Raw genomic sequence first — 18,010 nt, 5'->3', positions numbered from 1 at the left:
TCCAACACTCTGGACATTTTAAAGAGAAGATTGAACTGCCACTTGACTGGTGTACTATAGGGTTCCTGCTTGGGCAGGGGGTTGAACTCGATGGCCTTCATGGTCCCTTTCAACTCTAACAATCAATCAATCAATCAATCAATCAATAAAATTAAATAAATAAATAAATTTAAAATAAAATAAAATAAAATAAAATAAAATAATAAATATCGTTGCTCTATTCTTCCTTGGCCCCTGTTTTTGAACCAACAGTCAAGTAGGTAAAAACATGTCCCTTACTTCTTTAAACATCTATATCAGCAATTCTTTGGCAACTTTAAGAGAAGTGGATTTCAACTCCCTGCTAACTATTCTGCTTAGGCAATTCAGGAAGTTGAAATTCACCTATCTTAAAGTTGCCAAAGTTGAGAATTGCTAATCCATATTATTTGCAAGATAATTCAACCCACCCCATGTTTTTCTAAAAAATAAAATATGTTGACCTTATTTATAGAAAATAAGATATTTAACCAAAACCCCTCTCAAATATCATATACTATATAGCCTGATCTATGTCTCTTGACCCAATTATAGTTAAATGGGAAATAAAACTGGAAATAAGCAGCAAATATGGAGAAATTTAGATATACAGTATTTTTAAAATGTGCTGGCAGCATGCTATTTAATGTTGTTTTTTGACTGATCAATGATTCTTTCGACTAAGGAACAATTTATCTTAACTCCCATTGTAGTCCATAAACCTGTTATTTTCCGTATGTTGTTTTAGCCTCCTATTTTTGATGGAATGTGCTGAGGATCAAATCAAGAGCTGACCATTTTTAAGGCTGAGTCAAGGACAAGGATAATTTATTGCTTTAGGTCTTGCCAGAATAGGGCAAGGATAGGACAAAACCATAACATATTGATTAAAGGTATCCAGATGCAGTTTATCTCCAGCAAGATCTGTAAATCCAGGTTGATGTTATTGGTCAAAGGTCCAGTGAACATGCAAGACAATTATTTCAAATTATGAATAATATAGGTCCAATGAGAATTAAATTAAAATAGAATTCCACTGCATTGAAGAATGTATAATCCAAGTTCATTGCTTTTCTACTGAAGCTGTGGAAAGGTTTGTTCAGCACTCTATATAGGGCTGGTTATTTATTAATTTCAGAATGGACAAAGCATCAGGAATTTCCAATGCAATCTGAGCCTCAGGACCAAGTTTAGCACCAGAGCTCAAATACTTCCAGAATGCTGAAAAAAAGTGGGTTAAATTTCAATTTACAATCCAGTTGTATTTAAGACAATTTGCCTCCTATTATTTACTTCTCCAAACTGGTGCACTTCAATTGTTTTGTTACTATAATGAATTCTCTGAATTCTTGATTAGCAATTATAATTTCTTATACTGAAATAGTACAGTCTATCATATGATAGACCAGGGTTGTCAAACTGTGGGCCAGATCCGTCAAATGCAGGTCATGGCAACGTCAGTTTCGTGAAGGGTAAAATACATTGTGATGTCATATGACAGTAATCTGACCCAGCAAGTTTGACACCCATGCGATAAATACAACACAAAGAAACATAGAAGATTGACGGCAGAAAAAGACCTTGTGGTCCATCTAGTCTGCCCTTATACTATTTCCTGTATTTTATCTTAGGGTGGATATATGTTTATCCCAGGCATGTTTAAATTCAGTTACTGTGGATTTACCAACCACGTTTGCTGGAAGTTTGTTCCAAGCATCTACTACTCTTTCAGTGAAATAATATTTTCTCACATTGCTTCTGACCTTTCCTCCAACTAACCTCAGATTGTGCCTCGTTGTTCTTGTGTTCATTTTCCTATTAAAAAGACTTTCCTGAATTTTATTTAACCCTTTAACATATTTAACATATTTTTGTAGCCCATCCTTGGACCCATTCAATTTTATCAATATCTTTTGATTCATCACTAAGTTTTCTGCAGAACTTTTGATCTTGATCTTGATCCTAATATTACAGTATGATGATTTGTCCTAATAAAGGGTGCATCTTTCTCTGGCAAATATTTTTATTCCCAAGAAAACTATTAAATACTTCTTTAGTACCAACTCCTATCTACCCTGAAGCTAAAAGCAAAAGAAGATAGGATTGGTGAAAATTGTAGTTATCACTAAGTCTAATGAAATGCATGTAAACGTATTTAACTGCTTGGGATGATACCATTGGGTTATAACCAGGGGTGGGCTATTGCCTGAAGGGAGGGGACGCAGTGGGTTAGTGAAAATGGAACTCTACCCCAGAGCACCCAATTTGCACTGAAAGATGTTGAAAGAAAATGCAGGCATCCTTCATAAGGCACACCCACAATGTGGTAGTAAAACGTTTGGGAGCCCTTCACTGGTTATAATAGTGATCTTGGATCAATTTCAAAATCTGCATTAGAAAAAAAGCTTGCCTTTGCCATGTATTTCAAACCAGCCTTCTTTCATTTGTGCATGCAATGCCTCCTGAGTGGTCTACCTGCTGTGAAAACAGTCCTGTTCTCATAACATCATCATTCTCATTTGATGAGCTCAGGTAGAAGCAGTTGCTATTTTGTTCAAATAGTTTTCTCTCTACAGTAAAGTGGCAAGGGAAATAATCAAAGAATGCAAAACACAGAAAGGTATTATCTTAATTGCAAGATCACCTGATATATTTCCCTAGCCAGAGATTCCTTTCCAAAGAACAGCACTTTCTTAAAGGCAACATAACAGATTGCCTCAAACTTGCAGTACAGCCAAAAATATCAGACTTCTGGTCAGCACAGGTCCTGGAAAAATTGTATTTTCTGATTCCATTATAGCTACTCTGAAAGACTATCTGGCCCTGCCAAAGATGAAACCATTCCCACAGACCCCCTCCCCGCCATCCTCCAACACTTTTAGTTTGTATTTGCTGACTTGACAGAAAAGTAGAAAGTTCACATTTATTGAGTTCATCTGTGTTTTGTTTTCTTCTCCTTGGAAATCAGGTCCATTCATATAACATGTTAACCTGGTTAAAGTCATAGCTGTTGCTGTACAATAATACAATAGATTTACTTTCAAAATGTTACTTTTTCTGCAGCTTATCCTGCTAGGTGAACCTGCAGGTTATATGCAAAACATTTAAACCTGACAACTGATTTTCTGGGTTTGCTGAGTAATGTAACCAAGTGGACTTGATTCACTCAAGGGTCTAAGACAAAAACAAGTCAACCATACTTCACCTGTGCAGTATACAAGCCTGTTTTCTCTTTTAATTGATCCAGCTAAATATATTGTATGAAGTCACTAATTATGAGAAAGAGCTATATACAGTATACGGTGCACCAGGAACAACATATCTTGTTAAAGTAACGTTCTGTCCTATTGGATCAGAATAGGGAGCCTGTTGTGAGATTTTGATTTAGAAGCCTATTTTTAGGCTGGGAATTATGGGGAATCAAAGTTATTCACCTCTTCAAGGCACTAGATATTATAAGGTTACAATTATGCAATGTAAAAGCTCCACTACTGTTCTTGATTTAATGCACAGTACAATTGCTTTAATGTATCCCGTGCATCAGAAATCTCATTACATAGAATTCCTTAATTGTTCCAACTCTGATTTTAAAACAGATTTTATGACAGATTTTTAAGAAATAATGTATGTATGCTTCTACTTTAATAACTTTAAGTATGTGAGCATGAAGTCCTAGAAGAGAGATCTTATGTAGCCCAATAGCAGAATCATGTTTAGACATCCACTTCCATGTACTGTATATACAAATTTATGAGAAGGGAACAAGGGGATCAGCCATATTGCATTTAATTCTCACTAACAGATGACATGATAAGTGTTAAAGCTATAGGAACCATGGGGGTGAGTGATGCAATATTGGAATTCAATATTATTATGCAAGCACAAGCAACAGAACAAAGTCAAAGTTTTGGACTTTAAGAGAACTAATTTCAATAACTTTAGAGCTTGGGAAGGATTCCATGGATAAGAATCCTCAAGGGGAAAACAACTCATGAAGTTTGGGAAATTTTGAAAAATGAGATTATAAAAGCCCAGTTTAGCACAATACCAAATGAAGAAGAAAAATAATAGCTCTCAAAAGAAACCAGCATGGCTTCATTAAGAACTCTCTGACAAACTGAAAGACAAAAAAGACAAGTATAAAAAGTGAGAAAAGGGGCACATAACTATGGCAGAATATCAACAAATAGCCCAAGCCTGCAAAGATGAAGTGAGGAAAGCTAAGGCTCACAATGAACAAAAGCTTGTGACAAAAGTTTTTTAAAAAGAAAGCTTATTCCAACATGTTAAAAACAAGAAAAAAGTCAAGGGAACAACTGGTCCATTGCTGGGAGAAAGTAGCAAGAAGGTGAAAAGCAACAGGGAGAAAGCAGAAATACTTAACTCGTTTTTTTGAAACTGTCTTGACACAAAGGGAAAAAAACAGTCCAACCTATCAAAAACAGCACAACCAAAACCAGATTAGGAACACAAGTTAAAATAGGGAAGAAAATGGTAAGTGAGCACCTATCTACCCTAGATGAGTTCAAATCACCAGGACCAGATAGATTACACTCCAAGTTTCTGAAGGAACTGGCAGATATCTCAGAACAACTGAACTATATCTTTCAAAGGATCTTGGAGCACCAAGGAACTGCCATAGGATTGGAAAAGAGCTGATGTAGTTCTCATTTTCAAAAAAAGAAAAAAAATAGATCAAGGAAATAATATACGTATCATCCTGACATTAACACCAGGGAAGATTCTGGAAAAGATAATCAAGTCACGAATCATTGAACGCCTAGAAGAAAACAAAGTAATAACCAAAAGCCAACATGGGTTTGTCAAAAACAGATCATGTCGGACTAATTTTATTGCATTGTTTGACGAAGTGACAAGATTAGTGAAACAGAGGAACGTTGTCAATATAATTTACTTGGGATCTCATAAAGGCATTTGATAAAGTAAACCATAACCTATTACTAGATAAAATAGAAAAACATAGGTTAGACAGTATCACCAACAGAGGGCCCCACTCAACGTGTAGTTCTCAATGGAATTGCATCTACATGGAGGAAGCTATGAAGTCAGGCACCCCAAGTGTTTTAGGCCCAGTACTCTTCAACATTTTCATCAATGATTTGGATGAAGGGATAGATGGGGAACTCATCAAATTTGCAGATAACACCAAGCTAACAGGAATAGCCAACAATCCAGAAGATAGGCTTAAGATACAGAAGGATCTTGACAGACTTGAACATTGGGCACTATCTAACAAAATGGGATTCAATGGTGAAAAAAGTAAGGCCCCACATTTAGACAAGGAAAACAAAATGGCCAGATACAATATATGTGGTACTTCACTCAATAGTAATTGTGAGAGGGATCTTGGAGTCCTACTGGACAACCATTTAAATATGAGCTGCGAGGGTGCAACAGCTGTCAAAAAAGCTAACACAGTTCTAGGTTCCATGAAAAGGAGGATAGAATCAAAATCACATGAAATGTTAATACCACTTTATAATGCTTTGGTAAGGCCACACTTGGAATACTGCATCCAGTTTTGGTTGCCACGATATGTGCAAAGAGGTCAAAGAAGAGCAACAAAATTTAGGAGGCTAAAACATATGAAGAACAGCTGCAGAAAGTGGGCATGGCTAGTTCAATGAAAAGAAAGATTAGGAGTGATATGATAGCAATGTTCCAATATCTCAGTTCCAATATCTCCCAAAAAGAAGAGGAAGTCAAGCTATTCTCCAAAGCACCTGAGGGCAGGACAAGAAGCAATGGGTGGAAACTAATTAAGGAGAGAAGCAACCTACAACTAAGGAGAAATTTCCTGATAGTTAGAACAATTAATCAGTGGAACAACTTGTCTCCCAAAGTTGTGAATGTTCCAATGCTCAAAGTTTTAAAGAAGAGATTGGATAACCATTTATCTAAAGTGGTGTACGGTTTCCTGTCTAAGCAAGGAGTTGGACTAGAAGACCTCCAAGGTCCTTTCCAACTCTGTTATTGCTTTTACTCCCCCCTATGTATTGTATAGTTGATAAAACAGAGTGACACATGAGCTCCATACACTAACTGAGAAACTCAAGGGGGTAGGGAAAATTGAACTGAAATAAAAATGAAGATACTATTTTATTTTAATTATAACACTAGTGTACATAGCTTATGACACAGAGATCCATTTTGTTCTCATATTATACTTAATCTGGTTAAAGTCATAGCAATTGCTTTTTAGTGCTACAACTATTAGAACTATGTAATGGGAATATGTTAAATGACACTCAGCCACATTCTTCCGTAATATATAAAGCACTCACGATTTTACATATTTATTCTTTATTGTATTGCACAAAGTATCTACGCAAACTCAGGGCCATCACAATACCAATTGAATTGGTATACCATTGAATACCAATTGGTCTAGCACAAACTCTTCTGAGCATTGTAAACTAGTCGGTGGTTCCTTCTAAAATGTAAAAGAATCCATCACAAAATTTTAAACAATTTGTCAATATTAATAACCGAGAGGGCAAAGTTAAAAGATCAAATATGGATTTTATGTGAATGCACACAAATATACAGTTTATACTCAGATTGTCAAAAAAAGAGAGGAAATAAACAACAGTTCTCTGGTGCAATCACAAGAGTTTATGTTTGTAGAAGTCGTTAAAAGTGTAATGTGCATAGAAATAGATTTCAGCTCCTAAAATAATGCAGCTTTAACTTCACTTTATTTCTTCAGATTGTCTAGTACTGAAAATGTATTGGCTTAAGAGCTTGCACAGGAATCGCCCTTAACTTTAGTGGCATCAGTTTGTGTTGGCTACAGATTCTTAATAGTTGAACAGAAAAAGCCATTCCCATTTCAGCTTAGAACTATACATTAACACTAAACAATAACAGTGCAGCTTGAATGAAAAAAAAATCCATTTCTAATATAATAACAACAATAGTTATAATAGTACTAGTAAAAAGAATTTCATCATTCTGGGGAGTTACAAATAATTTTGAACTAATTATTTTTATTTCATAAAACTTCTGCCTGGCCTACACGGAATATTTGAGAATCAAACACTTTCTGATTTTCAGAATAAGTTCAAATATTACATTGACGTTTCTTGAAACATTTTAATACAGCTGAAAATTGTGTCATTAAAATATGTACTCATTTGAAAACATTTGACATGCTAAAAAATATGTAAAAAAATAGTTTAAAGTCATTTGTTTTTAGAAAACACGTCAATTGCAAAAAGAACCAACTTCTTTATATACAAACAAAAGGCACAATCCATCCAAAGGTATGCCTATTTTTTGCTATTTATTCTCAGTGGCTGAGATTTAAGTATTTACTTAATTTTGCTCATTCAAATCAGTTGGGGTTTGACACCTTTTTATGAATAAGCAAAAACGCTGTGATACTATTGCAGAAGATTAGTAATGCGTTAGATTGCAACATTAACCACTTGACATTGGATGGATGGTGTCTGCAGATTTCAATATATTTATTTGAAGAAAACTGGAGGGGCAGAAAGCAGCAAGTTCTATGATTTGTTTTTGTCCATTACACTGAGTACTTCATCCAAAAGTGAGGGTCCAAGGTCAAGCTGCAAAGAAAGGAGGGGCTCTGCCAGGTCTGACAGAGGGTCCTCTGATTTAGGCTGCATCTTGGTTAGATCGCATGACGGATGGCGGTTGTCAAGGAACTCCTCTGTTTGCCATTTGGTGTATTGTTCTGAATGGCTAGTTGAATGTCTGTCTGTTCCATTAGTATAATATGATGCTGGTGCTTTCTGCTTCCATGTGATGTCATCTTTGTATATTTTCCCATTCTCCAAGTGTTTGCTCTTCTCCTGCAACTTTTCTTCCATTACGGGCTCACAACTATGCCTGGGATTCCTCAGGGGTCCCAACGAGTCCCGCTTTGAATTAAATGTCACTGGTGACAACAAGGGCAACATAAGGGCTTGAGAACCACCAATGGTAGGAAGCGATATGGCATTTTTCAAGACGGGAGAAGGAGTTTCAATAAACACTGAGTCCGAAGTGCTGTTTGCCCTTAGGAATTCATTGCGCCCTTCGTATTGGCTGCCTGCTGTTTCTCCCTCATTTCCAGGTAGAAGCTCATAGTTTCCTTTCAGAAAAGAGATGTCTCCAAACACATCGTGCTGTCCTTCTTTCCCAATGTGAATTGTGTGGCGGAAGTCACCCAAGGGTGGACTGATCATATCTGGAGACAAAATGTCCCTCAATTTGAATTTCTTTCCTTTCTTATTATTGTCAGCTTTCAAGTAGATGGGCGTTTTGGCTGGCATATTGTGACAATATGTAGAAAGAGAAGACTTTGTCTTCTTTGTTTAAAAAAAACAAAAGGGGTGTGTGTTTTTCAAAATACTCTAGATGTACAAAATCTTTTTCTCCAACCAATTCTTTTGTGTGTAGTATAAATCTATGCTACATTCTTGATTGCAGTGTCATTTATAAAAATATTCATATAACTACCACTGATTCCGTCTCACAAACAAAATTTTGGAAGCCGAGTTGTTTTTATGTATAGTATGTTTCTTTCAGATGACTGAGAGAACTAGAATGCTATGTTGTTTTCTCTCCCAACCCTGTACAAAGGAAAAAAAATAGCTTAGTATTTATTCTCTATAATACATTCAATCTCTATTGCAGAAACAATGAATGGTACTTTTAATAGTTCTGTCTCGATTAGCTCTGTGAAATAGATTAAGTATGAACTAACTAGCCATTTTTCTAACTTGGCTCTTGGGACCCAACACCAAACACAACCATCTTAATAAATTTACTATTGTGGTTTCTCGTTTTTCTTCTTCTATCATGGAATAGAATTCTTATGTTCAGTGGTCTTCTTAAGTGGTCTTCTTAAGTGGTATTTCTTAAGTGGTATTCAGTGGTATTCTTAAGTGGTCACTTAAGGACATTCCATTTAACCATCTATGCCAAAAAGGACCTTTATTAGCCTTTGAAACACAAAGTTGAAATATGTTTCTATTTGAGGTTTTAAAGGTCAAAGTAACAACTGTTTACATAAATGCCTACAAATATCCAGGTGATTAGTTCAAATACTGGCCTAATGTGGCAAATTTTGTTTTAAGTACCGTAATACAGGGAGCTAAATGAGTTGGGGTAGTTGTCCTGGTGCCTGTGTGTTTGTGTGTGTTTGTGTGTGTATGTGTGTACACATCAACATACAGATGCAGAAAGCTCAGCTTGCAAGTGAAACTTATATAAATATTGAAATCATAATCCTAGTATTAAAACTATAGTTTCAAACCTTACTGACATGCTTTGTTCCTGTTCAAATTTGCTTTTAGTGGCTGGCTTCCAATTTTAGGGCAAAACAATTTAACAAAGTGAAACCATGATTAAATTATCAGATAAAAACCACCCATTGAAATCTAGCCTTCTTACATTAACCATTTAAATGATTGCTTCCTCAACAAACTAATAGATTTTAAGCTGTGAAAGCAGATTTCAACCAAAGATTCAAATTAATTTCCTATTCTGAACATATTTCATAAGGAAGGACACATACTAAGTGATAGTTATTCTAATACACACAAAAGTATAAGTGGCTCTTCCCATAATAAATAGAAGTAAAGAGAGTAATTTAGAAATAAAAAATACTAGAAATATACAAAAATGTATTCCAATTATATAACAATAGAAAAAAAGGAAATATTCAGAAGTCCTTAAATTTTGCAATACGTACTGCAGTTCTTTAAAACTAAAAAACAATTCTGCAAAAATCTCAGAATGTTGCTCTTAACAGAATTAATGTAAATAACTCATTTAAAAATATTAGAACCATGGGAAAGAAAAATATGCTGAAAATGAGAGTAAGCTACCATGGGGAAAAGGAAAAAAACAACACTTTGCAGCACTGAATGAAGCCAAGTATCTTCAAGAAGGAACTGTATTATGGAAAGCAAAGGAACAGAAAATATTCCCAATGTTTAAATGGGGAAAAGATCCAAATGGCTTTCACAAAAAGCTATCATGATAACCAGAGAAAGGATGAAAGGGTTGAGCAATGAGATAGAGGCATGCACAATGATTAGAAACAGGCTTTTATCTTCAAGCAAGAAAGAATAAGAAAAGATATGTAAATCAGGAATGTCAATAACCAGAGAATACAACCAGAAAACGGAAATGAGAGCTCTTTTAAGAAAAGTCACAGGAAAATATAGGTAGAGCAGGAATGCTCTCAAGAATAATCGTGATCTGATAGAACAAAGGAGATGGAAGAAAAGGAGAAGTTGGAACAGATAAATATGTACATGTACTAAAAATGTAAATAGGAGATTAAGGAGGAATGCAATAAAAACTTAGATAAGATTATGGAAGATAAGGTTATTTCTTTAACAAAGCTGTAACAGTTAGGCAATAGTCTTTCTAGTAGTAATATGTGAAAGATGAATACGTAGTGTAAAAAAGTGGTGGGGCGGGGGAGAAATAGAAATCTTTAAATTATGGATTCAAAAATAACAAACTTTAAGAAGAATCAATCAATCGTGCAAAGATCCCTCGTGATATACTTAAGGCGGCTTGGATTGGTTTGTTAAGAATATGCCTGCACCCTTCATGTTCTCAGATATGATTGTAATATTATTCCTGGAGTTAAAAAGCAGTAAACAAAACAAAAAATAAACTGCTTTTTCTGCCCTTGCTTCCCACAAGGCTAAAAAACAACAATAACCAAAATATACCAAAGATATTATTTCATCTCTTGAAAAAGATGGGATGGTAATGCCTATAGAAAATAAAGAAAAAACCATAATCTGTGGTTTTCTGGCTTCAAGATGAAAAATATACTAATTGAATAGTAGTACTGTATATTGACAAGGCCTTTTTCTGATATGCCTCTTAACTAAGTGCCTGATAACATATTTGAATATTTTTAAACTGTTTTTCAATGGTTAAGAACAAAGTTGTGCTTTCATTGTTTCCTGTGAAGATTTATTTTATTGTTTTCACAAATGTTTTAAAATCATATACTCTATGCTAAATTTTCTGCAATTTAAGTGTAAGCAGCACTGTAGACTACTACTCAACTATTACCTGACTGCTTGCAGACTCGGGTAAAAAAAAAATCAAAAATCAAAATGCCTAAATCATATTCTTATTAAAGGGACAATAGTGCCTTTAATAGAATTGGAAATTATGGAAATTATGGGAATGGGAAATTTAGAAGGGCTTATGGGAAATGCTCACCTTTTGTTGTCTTTATAATGTTGCAAAGTTTGTGTTGTTGCAATAGAGGGTAGATCTGAAAGAGAAAAAGAGGCAAAATTGAAATAATATACAGTGGAACCCCGACATAAGAGCTGCTCTACTTAAGAGCAACTCGAGATAAGAGCTGGGAGGGGAGAGATATTTTTGTTCTACTTACAAGCCCAAATTCGAGATACAAGCGCCAAGGAGCTGTCTCCTGAAGCCAAACGCTAACTTCCGCGTTCGGCTTCAGGAGACAGCTGCGAAGCGGCACGCGTGTTTTAAAAGGTTGCAGCCGGCCTGGGGGGCTCGGGGGGGTGCTTGCAGCTTTCTTTCTTGCTCTTTTTCTTTCTCTCTTTTACCTTCCCTTCCTCTATTTCTTCTTTTCTTTCTCCTTCCCACCTTCTTCCCTCCCTCCCTCCCTCCACTCATTCCTCTCTTACTCTCCCCTTTCATAAGTTTCCTTGCTTCCTTCCTCTGTTCCTGTCCCTTCCCTCTTTCCTTCCTTCCTTCCCACCCTCCGTCCATTCATTCACCCATTCCTCTCTTGATCGCTTAAAGCCGGTCCATGGTGCAAAAAGGGTTGGGGACCTCTGTCCTACAGGATTGGGTGGCAGAGAAGTTGAACATATGTAAATTTAAAAGTTTAAGAAAGTTTACAAGTTAAGTGAAAGAAACTTCATTATTCATTTATATGTACATGTACATTTCTTCATTAAAAACATGTCTTTCTGCATAATTTAGACTAACTTTGTGAGTTTTTTGAGGGCTGGAACCAATTAAAATTATTTACATTAATTCCTATGGGGAAAAGTCGTTCGAGATAAGAGCTGCTCGACTTAAGAGCCCAGGTCCGGAACGAATTAAACTCGTATCTCGAGGTACCACTGTATGTGATAAATGCATATTAAAATGTTTTATAAATTATTTAAATATACATGTTTCTTCTATATTTTGATAATCCTCTCCTGTCTCTTTAATTGACTAATAATTCCATTGATTTATTTCAAATAATGTCATATGGGAAATCTGAACCAATTATAGGTTTTATACAACAAAAGAAATGTACATTTGTGAACATACATTTATTAATTATCATATAGATTATGTAAGGTTCACTAATTTATTAGGAGAAAATTTCTTTTGAAATACTGAAAGCAGTTATGAAATCCACACTTACAAAACTATGGTGACAATGACAATTTAGAACACAGCTAGATAATAAAAGCTATGTTATTTATTGTTTAGATTTACACAATTCTTTTCCAAACTTGCAACAGAATGTGGAAATTTAGAAATAAGGCAAGCCCCTAGAAAGAAAAAAAGCTATTAGTGTGATCTAAGTAAATTTAAATTTAGTCATTTTGACCATTTAAAAATATTTATGGTATTCTTCTAGAATATTTGTAAATTTCAGTTACATCTATGGATTTTAAGACAGCTTTACTAACTTGTGTTTTATTATAATCAATAGGCTTGAACTTTTATTTCATCAATCATCTTCTATCTGTATGGGGAGAGTTGCAAGCTTTATGTTAAATAAATAATTGAACTTGAAAGCAGTTATCTCCGTCTTTTTCTCTATGAAGTGAAACAAATAATCAGTCATTAAAAAGGAAGGCTAAATGTATACATGCCACCTATTTAATGTTTTTATTCTTCATTTAAAAAAATAAATTTCTTTTTAATATTTAGATATTAAAATTATAGAAAATGCTTAGGATTTCAGCCTCCAGGATTTTTTGCTACATCATCCAAACATGTCAGACTGCAGAATATAACAACAAATAATATTTATGAATTATAAATAACCTAGTTTATACTTGGGTTTTCTTTTGCTAGAGTCCCCTTATATGATTTGTGAGCAGCTATTCAACCTAATGTGGGAAATTTACAAGTTTGTTGATGGATTTAAGGTAAACATGAGCAGAAATTGATATAAATGTTAGGAAGCTGGAATGACGACAGTTGGACTTTTTCAGTGGGCTTGAGTTTTTTATGGCTCAGTAGAGTTTCTTAGCCCAATATCAATAATTATTCTTCAAATGTTATGAGATTAGTATAAATGTTTGTGTAATAGCTGCCAGGAAAGGAAACTAGTACTGTAAGACTATTGTGGAAAAACTATGTGCATATAAATCTGAGAAACTTTGCAAATAATGGCTGATGCAGAAAGCATGAAAACAGTGTTATATCTTCAAAAACAGAGAGCAAGAAATAAAAACACAAGAGTCAAAATATTGGGCATTGAATTAGTGAAAGGACAGGCAAGAAAATACATGCAAACTATTATCTTTAAGCTAGTCTATTGCTTATATTTGATGAAAGGCAATTTTTTTATTTATTTGTTTTTTTATTCCGCCCTTCTCTTTAGACTCGGGGCGGCTTACAACATATTAGCAATAGCACTGTTTTAACAGAGCCAGCATATTGCCCCCACAATCCAGGTCCTCATTTTCCCCACCTCGGAAGGATGGAAGGGTGAGTCAACCTTGAGCTGGTGATGAGATTTGAACCGCTGACCTGTAGATCTAGCAGTCAGCTTTAGTGGCCTGCAGTACTGTACTCTACCCACTGTGCCACCTCGGCTCATGTCTATTCTTACTCTGTATATTAGCCTTGGAGGTTTAATTCCACCTGTGTATGCAACTGGACTGATCTATGTTAGCCTTTAAAAATCCTGATATAGCATTTTTATATGTGTGCGTCTCTCTGTGTTTGTGTGTATAATATGTGTATATATATGATATGATCACAATTTAAAAAACATAAGTAAAATGAGGAAAAAAATCTATATTTTTAAAAAAACAGAGCATGACAGCATGTAAAAATTCATCTTTAGTATTAATTTTAAATTATCCATAGCAGAGGGTAACTTATTACCATAATTAAACAAGGGGGGCTAAATATGAGTTAAGTAAAGGATTCTTCAAAACATTTTGTTGAATTTTTGCTACTAATATTTTATGTGTTTTAAATATAATTCGTCCTTGAACGATGGATTATGTACTTTAGTTTTCCATTATTGAATGGAAAATGCAATTGTCATTTGCAGTCGTGATATATGAAATTTTTTAAATGAAAACTATGCTATAATATTAAACAAACTGGAGAAAATGGATGTCCTTGTTTAGTAACACAATTTGTTTTTAAAAAAATATCTGCTCTATTAATCTTTACTATTTATGCCAAAATTCCGCAGTAAAGTTATGCCCAAATTTCCAGTTATAACGTTTTAAACTTTTCTGAAGAACACAATTTTCATATAGCACAAAATATCCAACAACACATTTTTGTTAGACATTGTTGATTGCTGTACATGTGTTCAAAAATTGATATAATTTCCAGTTTAGTTTGCCCATCACAGTCCCAATCAATCCCCACATCCAGATCGCAGCAAGTTCACATACCACTCCCTACAGGTGCCATAAATATAGCTTCATATTGTTAAACATCAGCAAAAATCTAATACCATATGGATAATAACAGTGTGAAAATTATCATCAACAATCCCAAACGGAGTGGTCTTTGATTAGATTTCATTTTTTTAATGCACATATTGGCAACAGAATAGAGATGGAATATAGAATCCCTCCCCCCTTTAATATTGCACCATTAAGGAAACAATTTACAAATCCAATTAATAAAATAAATAAATTTGATGGGTGAGGATGATGTAGCCAACAAAAGGCTATATGGATGAATCACAGTATGAAAAAGACAATTACTGTGTATGACAAAGACAATTGTCACAGAAGACCTGTTTCAACATTCTTACGGTTGGGTGCCGCTTGGCAACTCTATTTATCCATGTTAATCTTTTACATAATTAAAGGTTAATACCCTAAATATCCCAAGCAAACCTTTTCTTCTGATTTCCATGCTTGTAATGAGCCTTGCCAAATTTTGTGTTATGTGACTGTGAAGGAATTTCCCAGATCATAACCTTCTATACAAAGTACAGCACTTCCACAAAAATATAATGCATCCGATGCTGCCTTTTCCATGAATGATAATTTTTCAAACTAATTTAAAGAGGATCAGTCAAAATGGAAGAAAGGATGCATAAGCTTTCAGAATGTATTTGTTTGTTTGTTTATTATTCATTCATTTGACTTCTATGCCACCCTTCATCAGAATACCTCCGGAACCGCCTTTTACCGCACGAATCCCAGCGGCCGATAAGGTCCCACAGAGTTGGCCTTCTCCGGGTCCCGTCGACCAAACAATGCCATTTGGCGGGCCCCAGGGGATGAGCCTTCTCTGTGGCGGTCCCGGCCCTCTGGAATCAATTCCCCCCAGAGATTAGAACGGCCCCCACCCTCCTTGTCTTTCGCAAATTACTTAAGACCCACCTATATCGCCAGGCATGGGGGAACTAAGACATCCTCCCCAGGCTTTTATATTTTATGTTTGGTATGTATGTGCTGTATGGTTTTAATTGCTGGGGTTTTATATATGTTTTTTAATATTGGATTTGTTTTACTACTATATTGTTTCATTATTGTTGTGAGCCGCCCCGAGTCTTCGGAGAGGGACAGCATACAAGTCCAATAAATAATAATAATAATAATTATTATTATTATTATTATTATATACAAACTGAAAAGAAACAAAAATGTTTTTAAAATATAGCTACACTGATTGAGCTTTGAGGCCTGACGTGTAAATCAGTCTCAAAATGTGCGTATATAAGTACTAATTAGTACTGTAAGTATTCATTAGTGGTAGGTGTTGTTGGAGGAGTAAGTCACACCTGTGATTCAAAGGGAAACAATAGTAGCTCCTCTCCTTTTAGTTTACACCCTCTGCCCATTCTGAAGTACAATGGATACTGATTCAGACTCTGGCTCCCAGTGAAATAGGTTAAATTCCTGGCCTAGCACAGAGCAGAAATAAACTTTATAATAGCAAATTTCTACAAGTACACTTTCCAAAGGGATACTTAAGGGGAATACTATCATGGGATTTTCTGAATCTTTCAATAAGCACTCACTAAATCTGAGAAGAGTTTGCAAGAGCAGAGTTGCTTGACAGAATGGCTGTTGAAATAAGAGCACACCACAAGGGATTTCTAAATTAATTGTATGCTGTGATGTAACAATTCAAAGTGGCATTCTAATGAATTTATTCCATGGGTTTCACCAGTTGTCTTCTTGAATCTGAGAAGCCTGCTTCTATTTTGGTTCAGCTTCAGCCTCTCTGTGAAGAGATTCTGCGCTTGGGAAGGCACAATTCCAATTCAAGCACAATTAGAAACACAATCAGGAAATGAATGAGTTTAAATATGCAGGATTGGATGGGCTGCACTTAGGTTACAGATAGTTTGGCAGAATCTTTATGTATGCTCTTTGAGAAATTTTGAAGAACAGGAGAAAAACCAGATGACTTGGAAAAGGGCAAACGTTCATATCTTGAAAAGGGAGGGGATGGAGAACTGGGGAACTGCGGAATTTGTGAAGGCCAGCCTTGTCAGACTAAACCTTAATTGCTTATTTATAATTCCAACAGAGGTAATGAAAATGCTGTGGACACACTATTTCTTGACATTTGGCAAAGTGCATGTCCGCCTTCTATGCTAGAACAAATTTGGAAACCAAAAACATACCAATGCTACTTTTATTATAAGGCTACATACAGTAACAGAATCTTGCATGCGGAGATGTGCTCCCCGCCACTTCCAGACCCCCTTTATCTTCTTGCAAATTAGGGAGATCCTTGCTTGAGATGTTGACTCAAATTTTGCCTGGGACTCCTTTTTTTTAATCTAACCCTTATTCTATTGTATTTCTTCCTCTTCTTCTTCAAGGTTATTCTTTTTACCCAAAACAGGTAACCCAGAGGTCTTCAAACTTGGCAACTTTAAGACTTGTGGACTTCAATTCCCAGAATTCTCCAGCCAACTGGGAATTGAATTCTGGGAGCTGCCTAAAATCCCTAGGGAGTTGGGAAGCATAAACATTGGATGGATGGATGGATGGATGGATGGATGGATGGATGGATGGATGGATGGATGGATGGATGGATGAATGAATGAATGAATGAATGAATCCACAAGTCTTAAAGTTGCCAAGTTTGGGGACCCCTGCAGTAACCCATGAAATATAAGAGTTGGATAAAAAGTATTAGTTAACAGTTTTTCACCAGACTGGAATATAATATATGAACTGTAGGACCAAGATAGTTCAAGAACTTATTAACAATATGAACAAAAAGAGATGGAGGGAATGCTTGTCATATTTATAGATGACACAAATTGAGGTGGGATAGATAATGTTGTAGAACAGTGTTTCTTAAACATTTTTTTCCTCTCGGAACTCTTTCTATCTATAAAAATTATAAACGGCTCCATAAAAGTTTTTCTATGAATTAAATTTATTGATATTTACCATACTAAAAATTAAAATGGGTGCATTTGCTGCTGCTATTTCTTACAATTTTTTGAATTGATTTAAACATTGTATTATTTTACAATGTAGACTGGCAAGCTATTTTGATCTTGCAGACCTTCTGAGAGAGTTTTTGGGGATCATGAAGGTTTCTAGGAACACTAGGAAAAAATAGTGTTCTAGAACAGTTCTCAACTGTGACAAATTTGAGACGTGTGCTCTTCAATGCTTGCTGTGGAATTCTGGGAGTTGAAGTCCATAAATTTTAAAGCTTCCAAAGCTGAGAAACAATGTTGTGCGGGACAGAAAATTCAAATTTATATTGATAAGTTAAAGAAGTGCATTGAAATAATAGAGTAAAAACCAAACATCAAGAT

At 35.2% G+C, this 18,010-nt stretch overlaps 1 protein-coding gene across 1 annotated transcript; it reads right to left on the bottom strand.

Moving 5' to 3' along the window:
* Positions 1 to 6,325: 6,325 nt before the first annotated feature.
* Positions 6,326 to 8,406, bottom strand: CDC42EP3 (CDC42 effector protein 3). Its single transcript, XM_070734136.1, has one exon. The coding sequence runs from the start codon at positions 8,316 to 8,318 to the stop codon at positions 7,548 to 7,550; it is 771 nt and encodes a 256-aa protein (XP_070590237.1). The 5' UTR covers positions 8,319 to 8,406; the 3' UTR covers positions 6,326 to 7,547.
* Between the last annotated feature and the right edge of the window lie 9,604 nt (positions 8,407 to 18,010).

This window comes from Erythrolamprus reginae, chromosome 1, assembly GCF_031021105.1.
Source record: "Erythrolamprus reginae isolate rEryReg1 chromosome 1, rEryReg1.hap1, whole genome shotgun sequence".
Lineage (NCBI taxonomy): Eukaryota > Metazoa > Chordata > Lepidosauria > Squamata > Dipsadidae > Erythrolamprus > Erythrolamprus reginae.
Note: the sequence above shows the minus strand (reverse complement) of the source record. Positions and strands in the feature narration are given on the sequence as shown.

Coding starts and splice junctions, on each gene's coding strand:
- CDC42EP3 (XM_070734136.1), bottom strand. CDS start 8,318: ATGCCAGCCAAAACGCCCATCTACTTGAAAGCTGACAATAATAAGAAA.